We start from the raw sequence: 19,495 nt of genomic DNA on the forward strand, positions 1-19,495 counted from the left end.
AAAAGCCTTCGACCTGCAAGTTTCTGCTGGTCTTGAACCTACGTACCTTCACATCATGCGCATCTATCTCAGTTTGAAAGACTAGCAAGGTGAAGATTTTCTCTGGTATATTTGTTTTTTTACAATCACGCGGCCCATGGCACTTCGATCCTCCATGCATTATTCAAGCTCACCTTGTGTGGAAAGCTACAGAGTGTCTATACACTCAAGGAGAATTCATGCTCACCATTAAAGCTTGGAAGGATCGTCCACAGGGGGGGGGCAGCAGTATCAGCATTATTCATGATGGCTGCTGTTTGTACGAAGACTGGTGAAACTGGTGCAGTGGGGACGCCAAGCATCTGATTAGACCACTTTCGGTTCAGTTGAGTGCATACTTAACAACCTTTAGACCTCAGAAATCGGGAGCATTTCAAAATGCAAAATGGGGGGGGGGTGCTAGTGGATCGCCGGAGCTGTTAGATTAACATTAACATGCTTATTGTAGTTGTAAGTGCACTGCCTTGCGGCCCTGTAGCACCGTCCTTGATGGAGCATATGTGTGGGCTGGACCTGTATTTTACAGGAAAGGAGTGAGCAGAGAGTAGAGTAGTTGTTGATTCTTGTTCTGTTTTCTGTGAATATCTGCCTCCCCCTCTCAGGCTTTGAGTTGCGCGCGCTACTAAAGAGACATGTTACCATGGAAACCAAACAATGGTGTAGCTGTATTAAAGTCCGAGTGGAAACAGTCCTGAGTAAATCTGATTTTGTCAGAAATCGGGAGAAATGCGGGAGAAATATGAGCCCGGGAGGAAACCGGGAGAGGGCAATGAAATCGGGAGTCTCCCGCGAAAATCGGGAGGGTTGACAAGTATGGTTGAGTGGTCCATCTTGATGCTGCTTGAATAATAAGACATCAATGTATATGTATCAACGGTTACCACAGCAATATTTTTTGTAAGGCTTTATTTCCCAGGTCCTTTATTTCCTATTAATTTTCTAGGATTTATCCTGAAATGTCAATCTAATTTGGTACTGGTTATACTGAATATAGGTCAATATAAACCGAGTTAAATATTAATGAATTAATGATTTATTAATAGGAATATTTGTATCTCCTTACATGGTGTATTGCTAGTTAGACATTCTTTCTAATGCCCCTAAAAACATTCAATGAATAATAAACAACCATAATAATAATAATAATAATAAAAATTATAATAATTACTTGTGATTGAAAATGGTTCAGAAATTATTTTTGAAATATTAATTAAAGAATTAAAAAAATTCAAAGAATAACCAGACATTAAAGAGGTCAGTTGTCGTGCCCTTTCCCCCCAAACAATTACCTTTTTCGAAAATAAATTGTTTTTTATTAGATGTTGTTTATAGAGAACAAAAGCAAGCAATATATGTAATACATGTGATCAAATTCAACAACTAAAACCAAACATCTATTTTTTTATATATGTTCTTTGCAGCCAATCTCCTTTAGTCCTTAAATCTGAATAAAACCACTCCAAAAGCTTGATTCACGAATGGTCCAGCCACCACTTAGAGATTAGTAGGAGTATAATTTATTCCCATACTTTCATCCATGGTTGGAGAAATCATGCTTTGAGCCTTTATTATGTATTCAGTTCACACGACACACACTAGTTTGACGCTTTTAATTAATTTATGGATGATAATGCATGTTAAACAAGGTGACATGTGTTACTAAACGTGACTGAGGAGAGACAGACATTTTAATTATTTGTTGGGAATTTTTTATTTAGTGATATAGGAGAGAAGTACATACAAGTACAGTGTGACATATACACAGAAGACAGTAAGGTGAATTTGCAAGTAAATAAGTGTGTGTGTGTGTGTGTGTGTGTGTGTGTGTGTGTGTGTGTGTGTGTGTGTGTGTGTGGGTGTGGGTGTGGGTGTGTGTGTGAGTTAGCATTTGAGGGGTTAGACAAAAAGAGAGTAATGAATGACAAATTATAATTAAAATGATTGAGTAACGATATAATAGTCATGTACCCTGGGGGGGGGGGGCATGTAAATAGTAGCAGGACCTTAAAGGAGTGAGGATTATTAATTAAATGTATCAATTAATTGGTTCCTGATTGCATCAATATAAGTGGTTTGTCTTTTTATGCCAGCAGATAATCTTTTCATTGAAATGTATTCCATAAAAGGATTTTTCCAGAGTGTGATATTGCTTTTGGGACGTGATTTCCAATTCAAGAGGATAGTTTTTGTGTTGCTATGATCAGGGCTGTGGACAGAATTCTACTTGATGTAACGCTGCTGTTCACATTGGAGACGGCCATTTTCATAATCTCAAAGTGAAACTCAGCAGATCCACCTGAGGTCTCAGCACGTTGACACACTCTGTAGCTCGTCTGTGATTGACCCCGCTAAGTGACTGGGTTACTGTCCCGGAGTTTACCATGGCAACAGGTAACAAGGCATTATACAAGATAGAAATCAATCAAATTATCCTCAAGAGCCCAGTGTGGGGTTGTGTAACCAACCTTGGTTGTCCATATAATCTGTCACAAATGATGACAGAGGAGGGTAATAAGGGAGAATATTCCCACCGTCATTGTCACAGCCAATCCCTGGAGGAAGGAAGGGATCACAAGGAGAGGAGTTCATGTTGAGAAGAGACAAACACACCAATTCTGCTGCAGCAATAATAAAAGAGATGAATGTTTACAGCATTCCCAGGGATAGAGGAGTGCAATTTTTGATTGTGGATTTCCCTGTACGTCCCTCAGGAGCTGTTTTCTCCTATTGCCTTTCCCCCACATCAGTTCACCATGTGTTGCCAGATGCACCCTACAGCTGTGCCAGATAAACTCAAGTACCACTTGTGTGTTCATTTCATCTGCTTTGTAATTGGATATTCAATTTATTACACAAAAGTGGATATTGATGCTATTATTTGTCCACACACTCATGGAACTCAAGTATTTGTACTACTACTTATCCATTCCTTTAGATATTTACACTTAGTTTGTTTGGTACACAACGGCTCAAAGGCTTTATTTGTCTTATATACAAAAGGCACATGATAGTTTTGGCATTTCAATCTTAAATCCAAGTCTCCCCAACTAGGGCTGCTCGATTATGGCAAAAATCATAATCTCGATTATTTCGGTCAATAATTGATATCACGATTATTAAAAACGATTATCCATTTACTTTGAAAACATCCATTTATTGAAAAAAAAAATGTGAACAGTATGTTTTTACCCTGAAATTTAAATATAATTCAACTGAAAAACCAAGAATTTTTTTTTTTATAATAATAATTAAAAAATCGTTTTATTTCAATTACGTTTTATTCGTAATCATTGCAAGCCAAAATCGTTATTGCGATTAAAATACGATTAATTGAGCAGCCCTACCTCCAACGATGCAAGGATACAACAAGCGTAAAAAAAAGAAGAAGATAAAACTGAATGGAAAATGAAATATTGTACGGTGAATAAATACTGTAATAGCGTTTAAACATGTGGAATAAATGGATGTCCAGATGGAGCTACATTAGCCTGCATATCTGTTTCAACCATTTATCCTGTTTATTTGTGACTTTGAATAACTGTGTAGACCTCTCTGCTCTCTCGCTAATTCGTTTTCACACTAGCTCAAATTACAGAAGGCCTATTATGCTTTTATGTTTAACTTGTAGTTGAGCTAGTCTAAACATATTGAGTTTATTCCCTACATGGAAACAACAGAGAATATATTTCTTACCCTTAACATTTATTTGTGTTTTCTACTCCCTTTTTCTGTGTGACTTTCATACAAGGATCTCGCCTTTTAAAAGACACACAAAGCACACACAGAATAACCCCTTTGTGTTATTACTACATTCTTCCTGCACAGTCATCGCTCACCATTTAGGCCCAGCAATAGAGGACCGTGTGCTTTTTCATTGTGTACATGACAACACCTACCAGCTGATAGCATTCTGGCCTGGTATCAGAAAACGACTAGATAAATCACTGTGTGTGTGTGTGTGTGTGTGTGTGTGTGTGTGTGTGTGTGTGTGTGTGTGTGTGTGTGTGTGTGTGTGTGTGTGTTTGTGTGTGTGTGTGTGTGTGTGTGTGTGTGTGTGTGTGTGTGTGTGTGTGTGTGTGTGTGTGTGTGTGTGTGTGTGTGTGTGTGTGTGTGTGTGTGTGTGTGTGTGTGTGTGTGTGTCGCGCAGAGAGGGCCAATTCAATGGAGGTATCGAATTCACTCTGGATGAAGACTGCAGCTCGGCACTTTCTACATGAATCTATGCCTGTCCAGGGATCATTTGCCATGCTTAATTTAGTCTTGTGTGCACAGAGTGGCAATTTCAACCAAGTACTCACAGCACCCCCAAGAGGGAGACCGGTGTGTTGCACGAAAGAACAAAAGTCTCTCCCTCTCATCTCGCCTCTCTCATGTCCTTCCACTTTCCTCCTCCTCCTCCTCCTCTGCTGCTCACACACAAGTGCAGATAAGGGACGCTTGCCTTATTCCCTTGTGACGCCTTTGTAATGCAGAGAGTAGTGGCGCCTGGAAGAAGTGTTTGCTGTTTGGTGCGTTTTGGGAATTTCCGAGCGGATTCGGCGGAGTTCCAGGCTGAAGGCTGAGCTGGCAGAGACACACGGAGGCTTCTCAGGAGGAGAGAAACGTCTCCGAGTCCCCAGACAAGCTTAGGCCGAAAGCTAATACCAGTTATTGTAGCTGTGCGCCCTAGTTTGCTGTGAGCTCCGTCCCATATATCCTTCTATTAACTGAGTCTGACATATCCATAAGAATGATGGAGGGGCTTTTTTTGCAAAGCCATTTCCTTCCTGTGCTGAATTCTAATGCCTGTACAAATAGGGCAGAACAGTGTGCCTGATCTGATGGCGTGTGTTTTCAGAGGCGACCGTCATCACCACCCTGCCCAACACGCTGGACATCACCGTGGGGGAGAGCGTGGTCCTGCCCTGCCAAGTGAGCCACGACCCCTCCCTGGAGCTCAAGTTCACCTGGTTCTTCAACGAGCAGCTCATCTACTTCGGGAACCATGAGGGATTCTTTGAAAAAGTGGGAGGCGTAAGTCTACAATCTAATGTTTTCTGACAACCACCATGCTCTGTTGCTGTGAAGACAGGCTTCCCATTCACAAACAATTAAAGATGCAGCAAGGTGTTCAAAATCAAGTTGCTACATTGTCATGATGGCTAGTATGTTATGGAAACTTTCACTAGGTACGAAGCAACTTTCCTAAAACTGTTCTTATACATACGACTTGGACATACATTGTTCAATATTGACAGTTGATATAGACATCTATCAAACATACCTAGCTTACATGTTACATGAAATACCAGCGAGCAACAGCAGCTAGTACAAGTAACATTAGCATCTATAACAAAAAGAAAAGCAACGTTACCATAACAACATTTAGGTGTTAACAAGATAAAAGTAGATGTAACATGATCAGTAAAAGGACAGCAAGTGTAACTTAATCAAAGTAACATTAGAAATCCAAAAAATGAAACGTTAGCATTAAAAAGTAACGTTAGCATAATCAAATAAAAGCAGAAACCTTCTGATAGCAAAATGAAAGTAACGTTAGCATAACAAAATTCTGAGTGAGGTCAACATATATTAATTTCAGAGAGTAGAAGCTGCCTCATTGGTATTGTTGTGTGACCTTCATGCTGTCTTGCATAAAAATTAGATATTTAGATATTTGTTAGATCTCATACATACTGTATTCAAGCAATGTTTCCTGTTATTAAACTGTAAATACAGGATGTGCAATGAGAATGACTCATCTGTCACACAGCCACAAAAAGCCTTGATGTGATTTAGTTTCCATTTGAAATATTAAGATAAAGTGCGATAGAGAAATCAGGCTGCCCCTCTATCAGCTGTCACCACAAGTTGCTCTGTGAACTTCAAATGAAACTTCATAACAGTGTTGGTTCCTTTGACTCAATACAGGAAATACTTCCTCACCAGTTTCTGCTCAAAACTATCCCCACCTCATGAAGCTGAAGAATGCTCTTTTCATTAATGCCCCTTTGCGCTTCTGCTACTTAAAACGACACCTTCAGAAATTCCATTGAATAAAGGTCAAGAGGTGACTGAAGATTCATTGGTACATCAATACTACACTTTCTTTTTCTTTTAGCAGGGTCATGATAAATTCAGCCGCAGTGCAGGGGGAATGTTTGTATCAAGTGTATTATTTATGGGCTGAAAATTGCTGCCTCTGGTTTATTTTTAAAATAAATTTACATACACACCCTGCAACCAGTCTTAGTCAGCCGGTATATACTTTTTAAAAGGTTTGTAGCTTACATCCCAGCTTGTAATACGCAGGGCTATCCCCCCCCCCCCCCCCCCCCCAAAAAAAATTCAAGGCTCCTTCAAAAGCTGCAGGAGTAGAGGGAAAAAAAAACAGCTTTCTTTTCCGTTTCATCCCGAGTTAAGGTGCTTCTTATGCCATAATTTACAGTCTCCGCTCTCTAATAAATTGCTGTTCATCTGCACTTACATTGATTAAGCTAGCAGCCACTCCGCAGAATTCTAACTGCCATTGTGCCAAAGCTTCTCGCATGTCCAATGTATTAAGCAACCGGCTCTGCTCTGATGAAATGATAATGTAGAAGTGGGGATTGCAATTAGAGATGGTATGAAAAGCTCCCCGAAAGAACCAACTAGGAGACCAGTCATTAGACGGCTCCTTAGATGAAACGGCTCCATACTGTACCGATATCAAGCTATCATATTCGTTTGATTATAGTGCTGAAATAAAAGCATGCATTACGCTCAATATCGAGAGGTATCTCTGGGTCCCTTTTCAGAAAATGGAAGGAAAAAGGTTGCACAGGGAATTATGGATTTATTTTTCAAGATACATATACATGAGATTTCTGTTCAGCTGGTTCTGCTCCCAAAGGGCTGGAAAAGTCAGTAGTGTATTTCAATTGCAATAGCTGTATGCTTACCATTTTGCTCACGAAACCGTGTGTGTGTGTGTGTGTGTTTTTGTGCATGTTTTGAATGACAGCAACATTCGGCAGGAGACATTATGATCCGAAACATCCAGCTAAGGCATGCGGGAAAGTACACGTGCGCTGTGCAAACCAAGGTGGACAGCATTTCCATCGCTGTTGACTTGGTAGTCAGAGGTGAGCCACAACACTCATTATTTGCTTTCACCACACTTACCTTTAAAACAAAAAAGACCAGATTGTCAATTTTTAAAACACTTTAATGACGTACATTTCATCTAGTGCAGAAGAAGGAAGGACTTTGTTAGGCCAAGTTATCAAATTATTATACATGGACATGACCTTTACGTTAGCTATTTAAAGTACAATATATGGACATCATATTTGTTTAGCGTGTGTTTATTTACATAAAATGCGACCAACATGTTGCCCCAATAAGCTACAGGTTTTCGTTCCATCTATAAATAATAGACTTTGCCTCAATGTGCATTTTTGCTAACAGAGTCCATTACATTCATTGGTATAGTTAAGTGGTTTTATTAAATTTATATTTAATTAGTGAAGGATATTTATTTTAGTTTACACATTAAAATATCTGAATGTTGTTCAAAAAATAATATTCATCGCTTTTTTTTTTTATTCTTCTTGCATTATGTATCAAATATCAAGAATATCGATTTTCGCAATTATTACCGGAAAAGTGGTTGTTGTGACAAGCCTAGAGTTTGATATTGATTAATATGTACTGTGACTGGTTGTGCCTCAGTTATAAAGAAATACCAAGACAGAATAAAAAAGGCAATCTCTCTTCAAGGTTAAAATGAAATGTATTGTTTAATTACACCAAATGGCTCCCATAGGTTTCAATGACTTGTCTGTCGTAGCTGCAGGTGTTAAAACCACCGTGACTCTCTCTGCCATCTTCCCATTTCTCCCTGATTTAAATTTCCTCCCCATCACTCGTCTTCCTCTCTTCTCCGTCTGCCTCTCTATCTCTCTCTTCCTCTTCTTCCCGCCTGCCTGGCTATGACATCTATCAGGTCCCCCGGGGCCGCCTACCAGCATCCAAGTAGAAGAAATCACTGATACCACAGCCTCTCTGTCCTGGAGGCCTGGTCCCGATAATCACAGTCCAATTACGGCATACACCATCCAGGCCAGGACACCATTTTCCCTCGGGTGGCAGGCTGTCACCACAGGTAAGCTCTCTCCAACCAGCCGTGGCCGCCTCCAATCACACGGAGGGGGCCGCTCTTCATTCTGCCCTCGCCTGTGAGAATATTGGAGATGTAATTTTACCTCAGACCCCAAATGTTACACAATTATAGGACGACAATTGACCGCCATTTTATCGCACTCCTGGGAATACAGGGAAAACGTGGATCTCATCATAATGATGGAGCTTGTTGCAGAGGCTGTTATTTGATAGTGTACTTAAGTGATAGCAAAGATTTGATTCCTCCCCACATAGCCCTTTAATGGGGCTCAGGATTCATGCATTATCTGTATAATGTGCATTTATGCCAGACTGTATACCTTTTTTATTGCTATTTTTGTGAATTAAGGACACTTTGTTCTAAGATAGGTTTACTGGCCTCATTGATTTACCACATCAGGATAATATATTTGAAACAGAACTACATGATGACCTTGCAGGTAGACAGAGAAAATTGACTTCTTGTCATTTCTTATAAAAATCATTTATTTTTCCTGTTGTTTTAGCAAGACTGTGTTTTGCTATTATTCCAGCAACCTACGCACCTTTTACAAAGGAGAAAGGGCTAAAGAATGATCTCCAAATAAGAAAGTCAACAGTGATTGTATTTTTTTTGTGAATCTTTGTCATTGTTGTTTGTGTTTCTTAGTGTGTGTATTATGTGTCCTTGTGAGGGATTACACCTGTCTCGTGTACCTGTAGTGAAGTCCTACCAGGTTTGTCAGCCCGGAGGACATTCTACTGCTGATGCTAAGCTGACACACACACACACACACACACACAGAAAACACACACACATTATTTTGAAACTGAAAGGGAGGCAATGTTTGTTTTATGCCAGTTCCTGAGGTGGTGGGGGGCCACCGGCTGACAGCTACAGTAATAGACCTGAGCCCTTGGGTGGAGTATGAGTATCGAGTCCTGGCGGGCAACACCATCGGCACCGGGGAGCCCAGCAAGCCCTCCAAACAAGCAAGGACGAAGGGGACCTGTATGTACTGCATGAGAATAAAATCAACTTTCCTTATGCCTCTTTAAACATGTATATCTCATGTTAGTCTGTCTTTTTTATTTTGAAACCCATTGCGATTTAAATTGGTTTGTAATATTGACAATGTTAACATACATCCAGGATATGTTAGTTTAGCTTAGTTTACCTTAGCTTAGCGTTAAGGCTAATAACAGCACCTCTAAAGCTCAATGGTTCATTTTATGTTTAAGTCATTACAAAAACTTTCGGGTAAAATTCACATCGAGAACTAAATCTAAAACTTATATATCTCGTGTTGGACTGTTTTTTTTTTTATTTCAAACCGATGGCAATTTTTATTTCTTAGTAATATTGATAACGTTTTCTTGCCAAGAGTCTAAAGAGAAGATCGACCTCTGGTCTGTCCTGTTAAGTAGGAAGATACATCCATGGTATGCTAGCTTAGATTAGTTTACCTTAGTTTAGCGTGAAGGCTAAAAGCAGCACCTCTAAAGCTCAACAGTTTATTTTCTGTTTTAGTCATTAATAAAACTTAAAAACTAAAAAACACAAAACTAAAACTTGTATTTTTCAACTTCAGTTTGGATTAAACAAATAAAAGCATACATACATTGGTTAGCTTTAGTGCTGGTAGGCAGATTTAGTTTATTTTCAACTCATTTCTATGATCCGATATCTGCATTCAAATGAAAATATACAATCCGGTCGTGGTCATATTCTGTCAGCTCTAATTTCATTAGCGTGTGAACATTAACCAGCACACAGAAAAGGAAGTCTCGCAAAGTTATCTGGATATCCGTTGGCTACACCAGAACCTCAGACATATTTGATTTCAAGGCTAATAGCAGATGAATCCAAAGATTGGCTCTGGACAGAGCTATTTCACTCAGACTACAGTCTACTAGCTGTAGCTTTTTAATGTACTTATATACAGTTGTATCAATCTTATCATCAAACTCTTGGCAAACAAAACCTTTAAATATTTTCGATATACTTTGCAACGCAGATTTGGTGTTGAAAACTGAAATTATGTTGAAACTGAAACAATTGAAATAAAGAGGCAATCAGTAATGTACCCAGATAAAGCTGCAGAGAGGTTATATCCTTTGCTTGTTTTTCTGTCTCGACCCTCAATAGTCTTTTGGTTAAAAAAACATCACAGTCGAGAAATGTCGGCAAATATGAATCAGCTTTGAGAAGTTTGCTGACATCTTTAAGGATTTCTGAATGTAGAAGTTCAAATATCAACAAAACAAAGTTACCTCTCTCTGCCATTCGGGAATAGCAACAAGGAAAAAGATTACTTGTGCATTCTCAGCGTTGTGTGCAGTCAACAAGGCTAAGCTGATCCGTCTTCTTTCTCCAGCTCCGAAGGTCACACCAGCTAATGTGAGTGGAGGCGGTGGCAGTCGCTCCGAATTAGTCATCACATGGGAGGTAAGCAGGCTTGCTCAGGACCCCTTCACCCATGGAGGAGAGAGCCAGACGCCATTATTCTTTTTGGATCGGGGCCCCTGTTTCATTAATAACAGCTGGATAGATTAATGTATGGCATTTCATTTTTAAGAACAGAGAGGCAATAACTGCTTCTGTCACCCTAGGGGAGAGAAAAATTCTTTTGAGGTTTCAATAAGATAATTAAACTCAATGGCTCCGTCGAAACCCCAACTTTCTTTCAAATAGTTTTCCCTTCCTCTCTATCTATCTTTCTTTCTGTCTATCTTTCTTTCCTTCTTTCTTTCCCTACAAAGCTCCTGCATATCAGTCCAGCTCCAAAGGCTTATATATTTAATTCAGGCTGCTAAAAATCATTAGTACCCGCTGTGAGACGTTTGACAGAATCTGTGTTGGTGTTTTATTATGCAAGAGTTATTTTAAAGCCTTATTTCTGCTTAACAAAGCAACAATGTTGTCCCGGCCCTGAAATTCTTAAAGTTTAGTTTAGTTTAGATACACATGTTACATGACATTAGAAAGTCAACAAATGATAACACATTACAACAAAATACAAACAAAAAACATACTTATGTCAGTTAATAAGAGAGAAACAATCTATATACAAATGAGTAAATAAGAAAACTTCAAATGACAGCAGAGTGCTGCTAGCTGTTGGATCTGTAGCATAACTCACAATAATTTCTAAAGAAAGTTTCAAATTGAGGAAGATGGAATAGGATGGAGCCCATACAAAATTGTAATATGTCAAGAATGGTTAAATAAATCTGTAGTAAATTGTTAATTCACTTTTGCATTATTTAGCACTGCATGCTAAATAATTAAAATGACAAATACCACTACATTAGATGTAATAACATGTTAAGAAAGATATTCATGTTCATTTGAAAGTGGCAAATCAGTATCAGCAGCAGAAAGGCAAACATACACACAGATGCAGTGATTAAGTAAGTGATTAATATTAATGAGGAATACAAAAGGGTCCAAGTATCGACCCCTGTGGGACACCACAAGTAAATCACATTTATTAAAGTGTCATGAATAATGTTTGAGAGTCACTTAGGAGAGTCCGTTTAGCCATATTGGGTTGATTTAAAGACCAGGCAGGGCTTAAACAAAAATAAGTAATGAATTCCAGTATCCAGTAGACTGAAGTCTGAATCTATAAATGTTTAAGGCATGTTATCAGTCTGGCCAACAGCTGAGTTTATGGTTTCATGCTGAGAGGCACCATGCTGTGTAATGGATATGTCCAGTATTAGTTCTTGTGTGTAGAGAATATTATATTTCTACAATGTTTTACAAGCATTGACTCAAAATGGAAAGCCTTGTCTTTCCTCTTAGGGTGGTGTCCTTAATTACATGTTTAAACTTAGCCCATGAGTTATAAAGACAGTTCATAGACAGAATGAAATTGGCCCGATGAAAGTCATGAATTCAGATTTTTTTAAGATTCAGAATTTCTTAGGAACTACCTTTTTTTGGCTTAATCTGTGTATTTATTTTGTCGCAGCCGGTTCCAGAGGAGCAGCAAAATGGACCGGGTTTTGGCTACGTTGTGGCTTTTCGACCCCACGGTGCCACCGGGTGGATGCAGGCTGCCGTAACATCCGCCGAAGCATCCAAATACATCTTCAAAAATGACACCATCCAGCCCTTCTCGCCTTTCCACGTGAAGGTTGGGGTTTATAACAATGAGGGGGAAGGGCCTTTCGGACCTGTTACCACGATCAACTCAGCTGAAGAAGGTGTGTATGATCTCATGTCATACACAACTTGTGAGGGAATAGCTCTTCTTGCTTAGCCCTTATTAATGAGTCATTTATGAGTCTGGAACAGTAGCAGCAGTGATCACGAAGCCAACGTTCTTCTATCAGCACTTGCAGACATCTTTGCCTTACTTCCCTCCCTCTGTTGTCTTGATGGAAGAAATCACTTTGAAAATGTGTTGATGTTCCTTCTTTGACGGGTCATCAAAGCTCAGTGTTATTTTGAAGTCTTTGTGCTTTTTACTCCAGAGCCTGGCCGAGCTCCCACCAGGGTCCGTGCCAAGAGTCTCTCAGCATCCGAGATTGAAGTTTTGTGGAAAGCTCTGCCCTGGAACACCAGCAAGAAAAGAGTCCTGGGCTATGAGGTGAGCTGTAGAGTAATACCTTGTTTGTGTGTGTGATCCCATCGGATGTAAATGTGTGCAAGCACATGTCAAATAATGCTGTTGAATCTTGTTCTCCTTTATTATTGATGAGCGTTTCAGGCTCATGCACTCTGGGCATAGCAGATAATAGCTTGCTGCATGCATAATGGTCCAGCCTAGTCTCATGCCTGTGGGTTTAGTTGTGTTCTTCTTGTTGTTTACCTAAGTACTGTAACCACCCTGATTAGCGTACTGATGCAATACTCTAAGGGATAGAGCGTTTAGCTTCCTAATCCACACAACAAAGCAGTTTCAGACACTGGCTTTGCGCTCAGTTAGTTCTTGTCATTTTAATTCAGTTCATTATTGAAATCCAAGACATGAACAAAGCTTCTGTTTTCATCCAACGGATTGAATACAGTGCCAGAATTATGAATTGTTGACCACTCAAAGTCAACGGAGGAGCAAGGCCTGAGCAAACCGTTCCTGTGAGAAAAGACAAATTATATTTGTGCTGCCAAGCGTGCCAGCTATTTCAGCCCTGACAAGCGGGGTGACGAAGGAACTCTGTTATCAGTGGAAGTTGAGGGCAGGGGGCTTTCAAGGTTTTTTTGCTTCTCATTCTTTGTTTTTCCCTCTCTTTTTTTTACCCCTTGTTTGAATATACTTTTACCACAAAGCATGACACATGTCTGATGAGCACAACTGAGGCTTGTAGCTCGCGTGAGCAAAAGGCACACGATGTGACATGCTGCTAAAGCTTGTTTTCAGAAAGGTTTCCCATCTCCCGTCCAGTTGACTTCACATCTTCCTGTTTCCGGATTGCACTTCATTGACAGGGTGTAACAGAAAGCTTTTAAGGTGTCTCTTTTTTCTCTGCCTGTGTTCACGTCTGCCGTTCTGCCCTGTTGCTTCTCAGCTGAGGTACTGGACTAGAAGTGAAAGGGAAGACACGACTAGTGTGCTAAGGACTGTAGGAAACCAAACGTCTACCATTATCCGCGGGGTAAAAAGCAGCACCACGTATTACATCTCAGTGAGGGCGTATAACACTGCTGGAACAGGGCCTCCCAGCCCCACCGTCAACGCTACCACCAAAAAACCACGTAAGTGTCAGACCTAATTATAACCTTCTGCCGTTGTTCAGCTTTTCATCGAGGTAGATAATGTGTTTTTTCTGCTTTCAGCGCCTAGTCAGCCACCAGGTAAAGTGAGTTGGAACACATCAAACTCCAAGATTATATTGAACTGGGAGCGAGTCAAAGCCCTCGAGAATGAGTCAGAGGTCACTGGTTACAAAGTAAGCTCACAGCCTATTGGTTTTATCAGAAAATTGTGTTTGTTGCTTCTGTGCCTGACTCTTGACCCCTCTCGTCGTCAGGTGCTGTACAAGAAGAACAGACACAGCCGCCCCCACGTCATGGAGACCAACACCACCTCTGTGGAGCTCGCCCTGCCCACCGATGAGGATTATATCATCCAGATAAAGCCCTTTGGAGAGGGAGGGGAAGGCAGCAGTAGCAGGCAGATCACCATCCCAAGGATACCAGGTCAGTGAAGCTACAGTAGTTAGTGCCTCCCTAGTGGCTGAGCATCATAATATACTCCCCTGCTGCTATCTGGCCAGAACACATTAGCTGTCATCGCCTCCGAAAATAACAGAAAGAGTGGCGAAAGTAATGTGCTACATGTGAGACATGTGGGTTATTATGTGACACCTACGTGACACCATACAGCAAGCGTTGCATGAAAAGTTGAGCAATTTATTTAGAATACTTTCAATGTTTCATTCCGCTGCTCAAGTAATGACTCTCAAGTGTTCGTCTGAAATTAGGCTTTTCAGCTCGTAATTACTAATGCAGGCTGGATAGGCTGCCGATTAAAGGAATGAAATGCCAAATAAATTGTGTCAGACTAACAGCCTCGTTCTTTTCAATACCTTTTCAGGCCCCAACGCCGTCGGCTCAGCATCCAAGGTCTCCACTCTATCAGCCCTGAGTACAATAGCACTGTCTTTCACAGCGCGGACATCTTTATGACAAACAGCTCCCAGCAGACGGTGCATCTGATGTGGAGACATCTCTTCGGCAGAACGCAAACACAGCCCACTCTGGTGTAACTAGATCCATTCATTTAGATTTTAGAGGCAAAAGGGAGACATAAAAAAAATACGCCATTCAGATGACAGGGAAGGAGTCCCCTTCAGCACCCGAGTAAAGGAGATTGAGCGATGTCGTGACCATGTTGTTACCAAAGCAGCTTTCATAAGAAAAAAACTAAAATAAAGAGAAAAATGTCTTATATGCATCTTTTTGTATGACATGTTGAGCTTTTATAGATTTGTGTTTGTCCTTAATCAATTTGAAGTCAGTCTGGGCTTACTGGGGCGAAAAACAATAAAGTGCATGGCAAATAACATCATCAAATTTTCCAGTCTGAAGGCTAAGAATGTGATTTGACAGCGCACCTTCTTCTCAAATAAGACAATACTTGTAGATTGGAGACGTTTCTTTTCTTCAAGTGAATGAACTCTTAGCTGTTGTCTGTAACATCTCTGCGTTTTCTGTTTCTGCAATATTTCAAAAATGGTTTCACTCCAAGGACTGTATTGACTTGGGTCATTCATGGTCATCTTACCAAACACTGTAGAGGAACAGAGGACAAATCACCCGTCTCTACAGCCCATGCTAATGCTTTACAATTGGGAAAGTGTTAGCATACTTGATGAAGTTAGCCAGTTTAAGTTTTTTTTTAAGATTCTTTATATATATATTTATATATCAGGAATCCATAGAAAAACATCCTCCTACATTAGTTCATGCTAACTGGACTATAGAAAAGGATTGGATTTCCTCAAGTCAGTCGTAATGCAATACTTACGTTTTTGTTGAGTTAATAGTGTTCATAATCATTCCTCTGTCCATCCTGGCACATTGAAATATGCCTACACTATAAAAGATGCAGCTAACATGAGGCTGTAGCAGCAATCAAACAGTTATCAAAAAAGTTGTATTCTTCAATCAAAATCCCCTTTTTGATTTTTTCCAAATGTCTTCTCGCTTAGGAGCATCATAGGGATAAATCTGTAGGGTTAGGGTTGAGCAAATGTGTTGTAGGGAAATACATTTAAAAAACGTACACTAATACATGCATGGAGTGTTAGGGTTTAAGAAACAGTAATGTTAGTTTCCTAAATGTTAAATGCTCGTTTCCAGGTCAAAATGTTGAAATAACCCACCTACTGCTTAGTCTTTTACCCTTTTACACCCTCAAAGTTGCACATAAGACGTTACACATTGATATTTGGTTTGTTTCTTATGGCACACACATAGTTTGGTATGTATAGTAAAGATAGGTTACACATGTAAAAATATAAAAGGCCCGGGATCATAGTACTATGGGAAAATAAGACCCTTTGAAAACTTGGGACCCTGGAAGCATAGGACCATCAAAACATATAGGAATGAACCTAACATACCCACTTGATTTTTTGCCAACCGAAGATTGCTTACTATTATTATTAGTCCTATCTAAACTGTAAATTATATTATAAGTGCACTCAAAAGGGATTGCTTCATGGACAGATCGAATGACCACATTAGGCGCATTCACACCACAGTACTTTTCCCAAAAGATTAGTTCATGAGAACTGTTTAGTTCTCATGAACTAAGTACAGATCGCGTCCACACCGGAATAAGTTCCTGGGAAAGGATTAGGCAAATAAAGCCGCTGACGTCACTTCTTCTTCTTCTGCTTTGGGTTTACTGGCAGGCCGCAAAAAACTTCACAGCATATACTGCCACCCGGAGTCCCTGGCCGGAAGTCCCCGGAGTTGGGGACTGGCTTCAGTAGAAGCTGCTGGGACTCCCAGCAGCTTCTACTGAAGCCTTCCGAGTAAATCGCCAGAATGCCGACACCTCCTCATCTCCACCGCTCCCATGTTTTCTTTTGTGTTGCCATAAGTTAGTCTCTCTGCGTTTGTGTGCTGGGCTAATGCTAATAATGCTAATGCCAGGATAAAAAAATGGCGGCTTCACAAAACTTTTTGGGAGTTTTACGGGGCGTGGTTTGCAATCCGCCTAGCCAATCAGACATAGGAACCTTGTTCTCCCACGAAAGTCCCTGCTCTCTAGCAGGGACGGAAAAGGGGGTAAAAAGGTTCTGATTAACTCATTTTAGTTCCGGCTCTTTTTGGTGTGAACGCGACATTTCAGAACTGTATCGGAACTCATGTGGGAAAAGTACTGCAATGTGAACGCGTAATTATAGAAACAAAAACAACAACCTTGTTCTAAAAATCATGCTGGATGCTATCGCTTTTATCAAGTTTTGGTACCAGTCCTCTGGTTAAAGGTGACCAAGAATGTAAAGTCGATGGGGTCCTTAAAGCCATCCATGTGATTGAGTTATTGACCTTGTTACCAGAAATAGCGCCGTGCTGTTTTGGAGAGCGTCTCCACTGGGCTCCTTTACGTTGGCCGTTGTACTCCACTGGTGACCAGACCCTCGTGGCTGTCTCATGCTCCTCATTCTTGCGATTCGCCCTGTGTCTAGAGATATACTTTGCCTTCTGTGTGCCTCATCATATGTTCAAAATCCTCAGGTCCTTAAAGAGCCTTAACTTATCATATGTATATCAGAAACATTAGGAACATAGAAGCAGCCGCGGTGATGTTTACATGCTGCTGGGGTTGATAGATAATGTATGTGATTGGGATCGAGGGGAAGGGGCCAGCATCCTTTGTGCAATGCTGAGGATACCAAGGTTAGTTTGAATGGCATTCTGCTGTTTCGCATGGGATATTGGCAATATATGAGGCCTGGTGCATTTTTATAGGTGTGTGTCCTTGTTTAAAAGACAATGCTGCTGATCTTTTTCCTTTTTCCCATAGTGTCCTGATGCCATGTGGGACTGCTCTGCTACAGAGGCGCAGAGCAGTCTGTATGTAGCTTGTAATCCAGTTAAGTAGTTTGTACTTTGAAGGGAAGTGTGCTGTAGGCTACTGGGTCTTGCTCATGCATCGAGAAACGTGTAATATACTGTTTTGTACACTTCAAATCATTTATATAAAAGAACCTTTCTAAAGAGATGATTTACTTGGTTTTTATGTAATAACTCTGTTTCATACTGTAGCTAACTGTCGCGCAGCATGACTGTACTTTGTCCCCTCTCTTCTGTCCACCTGCAAACCGACTGAATGGCTTTAGGAACGTGCAAAGGTTCACGCATCAGATAGGTTTGTGTATACTGTATGTGTACCATGAAATCTGACCCATGATCAGCCCTTATGTCTATGCTTCTGTCTCAGTCGGCCCCTCGGAGTTGTACTGGGTCTTCTGTCCATTTACTGTACGCTCTACATGAGGGCTTCCTCTGTTGCTGTTTGTTGTTTATACTGTGTTAATAAAGATTATTGATTTCTAGAACAATGTCAATGTCTGGTGGTCCGTCAGTCAATACATATGACCTGTGTGAGAGAGTTGACATATTGTTCTTCAGAATATTATTTGATTAATAAAATATGTTGATTACTGGTTAGGTAACACACTACAGGAGTAAAGGATACAACTATAAAGTATATCGTTGTACTATGTATAAATAATATATCAGGGTATATGCAGGAATCCTGAAGTCAAATGTAATTCCTTTTAAGACCTTTTTTAAGACCCTTTCCATACATTTTAAGACCTCATCGCCACTGAGTTCTAACCGGTTACCTTGGCGACACACTTTACCTCACATTGACTATATACAGTATTGATTGTCCTTCCTCATTATCTTCCAACCATTTGGACGCAAACTTGCATTTCCCCATAACGATGTTGTTTAACAACCGGCGTAAACGGACCCTCGCGCTATCAAGCAGTGAGCGTGCGATGTCCTGTTCCGACGACGTCAAATTCAACGGGATGCCATAAATAAACTACACAGAATCACACTACACACCTACGCAATGATTACATTCAGGCAGACTGTAGAATACAACCTCTTTGGACAATTTATATACTTATTGAAAACAAGCTACAAAATGTAATACATTGGAAAATGCTGTTTAATACTTTTTAATAGCCTTCATTTTGCTAAATTGATTTATCAACTTTTAATACTTTTTAAGACCACGCGGACACCCTGTAGATATCCCAATGTATGGTCCCTAATATGGGAAAAATGATATCCACAAACAATGCATTATTCACTTCTTATAATGCAACATCTCTTTACAACACACTTCATTGTAAAGGGCCACATCTTCCAAACTCTACATCCCACAGGCATTCTTTAAAAATGATGTACTCAACACTCAACCCCAGATAACCTTGTATGTTTCATTATGACATCATCAGGGATGGCCCCAGAGCCACAAAACACGTTATACAACTGTTTCTAAAAGGGTTAGTAACCTCATCATGACTAATCAAGTGACCTTGTTGTTTGTAAGAAGCTACTTTAAGCAGCATAAGTTCAATTCAGTCCATTTAATGACATAGCAATGCTAAAATGTATGAGATCATGGTGAAGTCCATTTATATGCTGAATAACAAAGCAGAACATACACTAGATGGCGCTAACACCAAACAAATATATTGTTTTTAAATCTGCACCACAGATGTACTTGCTGATTCTGGCCACAAGATGGCAGTGCAAAACAATGCAATAATCCTTTTGATTTACTACATAATAATACCATATATTGATCCCATATAAAAAACATCACAACCCTTTATTGCATGT

The 19,495-nt window shown here is 40.1% G+C and overlaps 1 protein-coding gene across 1 annotated transcript in view; it reads left to right on the forward strand.

Annotated features, from left to right (window-relative positions):
* cntn4 (contactin 4) overlaps positions 1 to 18,192 on the forward strand; it is a 174,086-nt gene extending 155,894 nt beyond the window's left edge. The window contains 11 exon segments of the mRNA XM_079683091.1: positions 4,877 to 5,052; positions 7,022 to 7,142; positions 8,006 to 8,164; positions 9,023 to 9,172; positions 10,539 to 10,609; positions 12,141 to 12,375; positions 12,646 to 12,761; positions 13,681 to 13,867; positions 13,949 to 14,061; positions 14,143 to 14,311; positions 14,709 to 18,192. Of these exon segments, the coding sequence (XP_079539217.1) occupies positions 4,877 to 5,052; positions 7,022 to 7,142; positions 8,006 to 8,164; positions 9,023 to 9,172; positions 10,539 to 10,609; positions 12,141 to 12,375; positions 12,646 to 12,761; positions 13,681 to 13,867; positions 13,949 to 14,061; positions 14,143 to 14,311; positions 14,709 to 14,800 (1,589 nt within the window). The 3' untranslated portion in view covers positions 14,801 to 18,192.
* The last annotated feature ends 1,303 nt before the right edge of the window (positions 18,193 to 19,495 follow it).

The sequence above is a fragment of the Notothenia rossii genome (assembly GCF_949606895.1).
Source record: "Notothenia rossii genome assembly, chromosome: 5".
Lineage (NCBI taxonomy): Eukaryota > Metazoa > Chordata > Actinopteri > Perciformes > Nototheniidae > Notothenia > Notothenia rossii.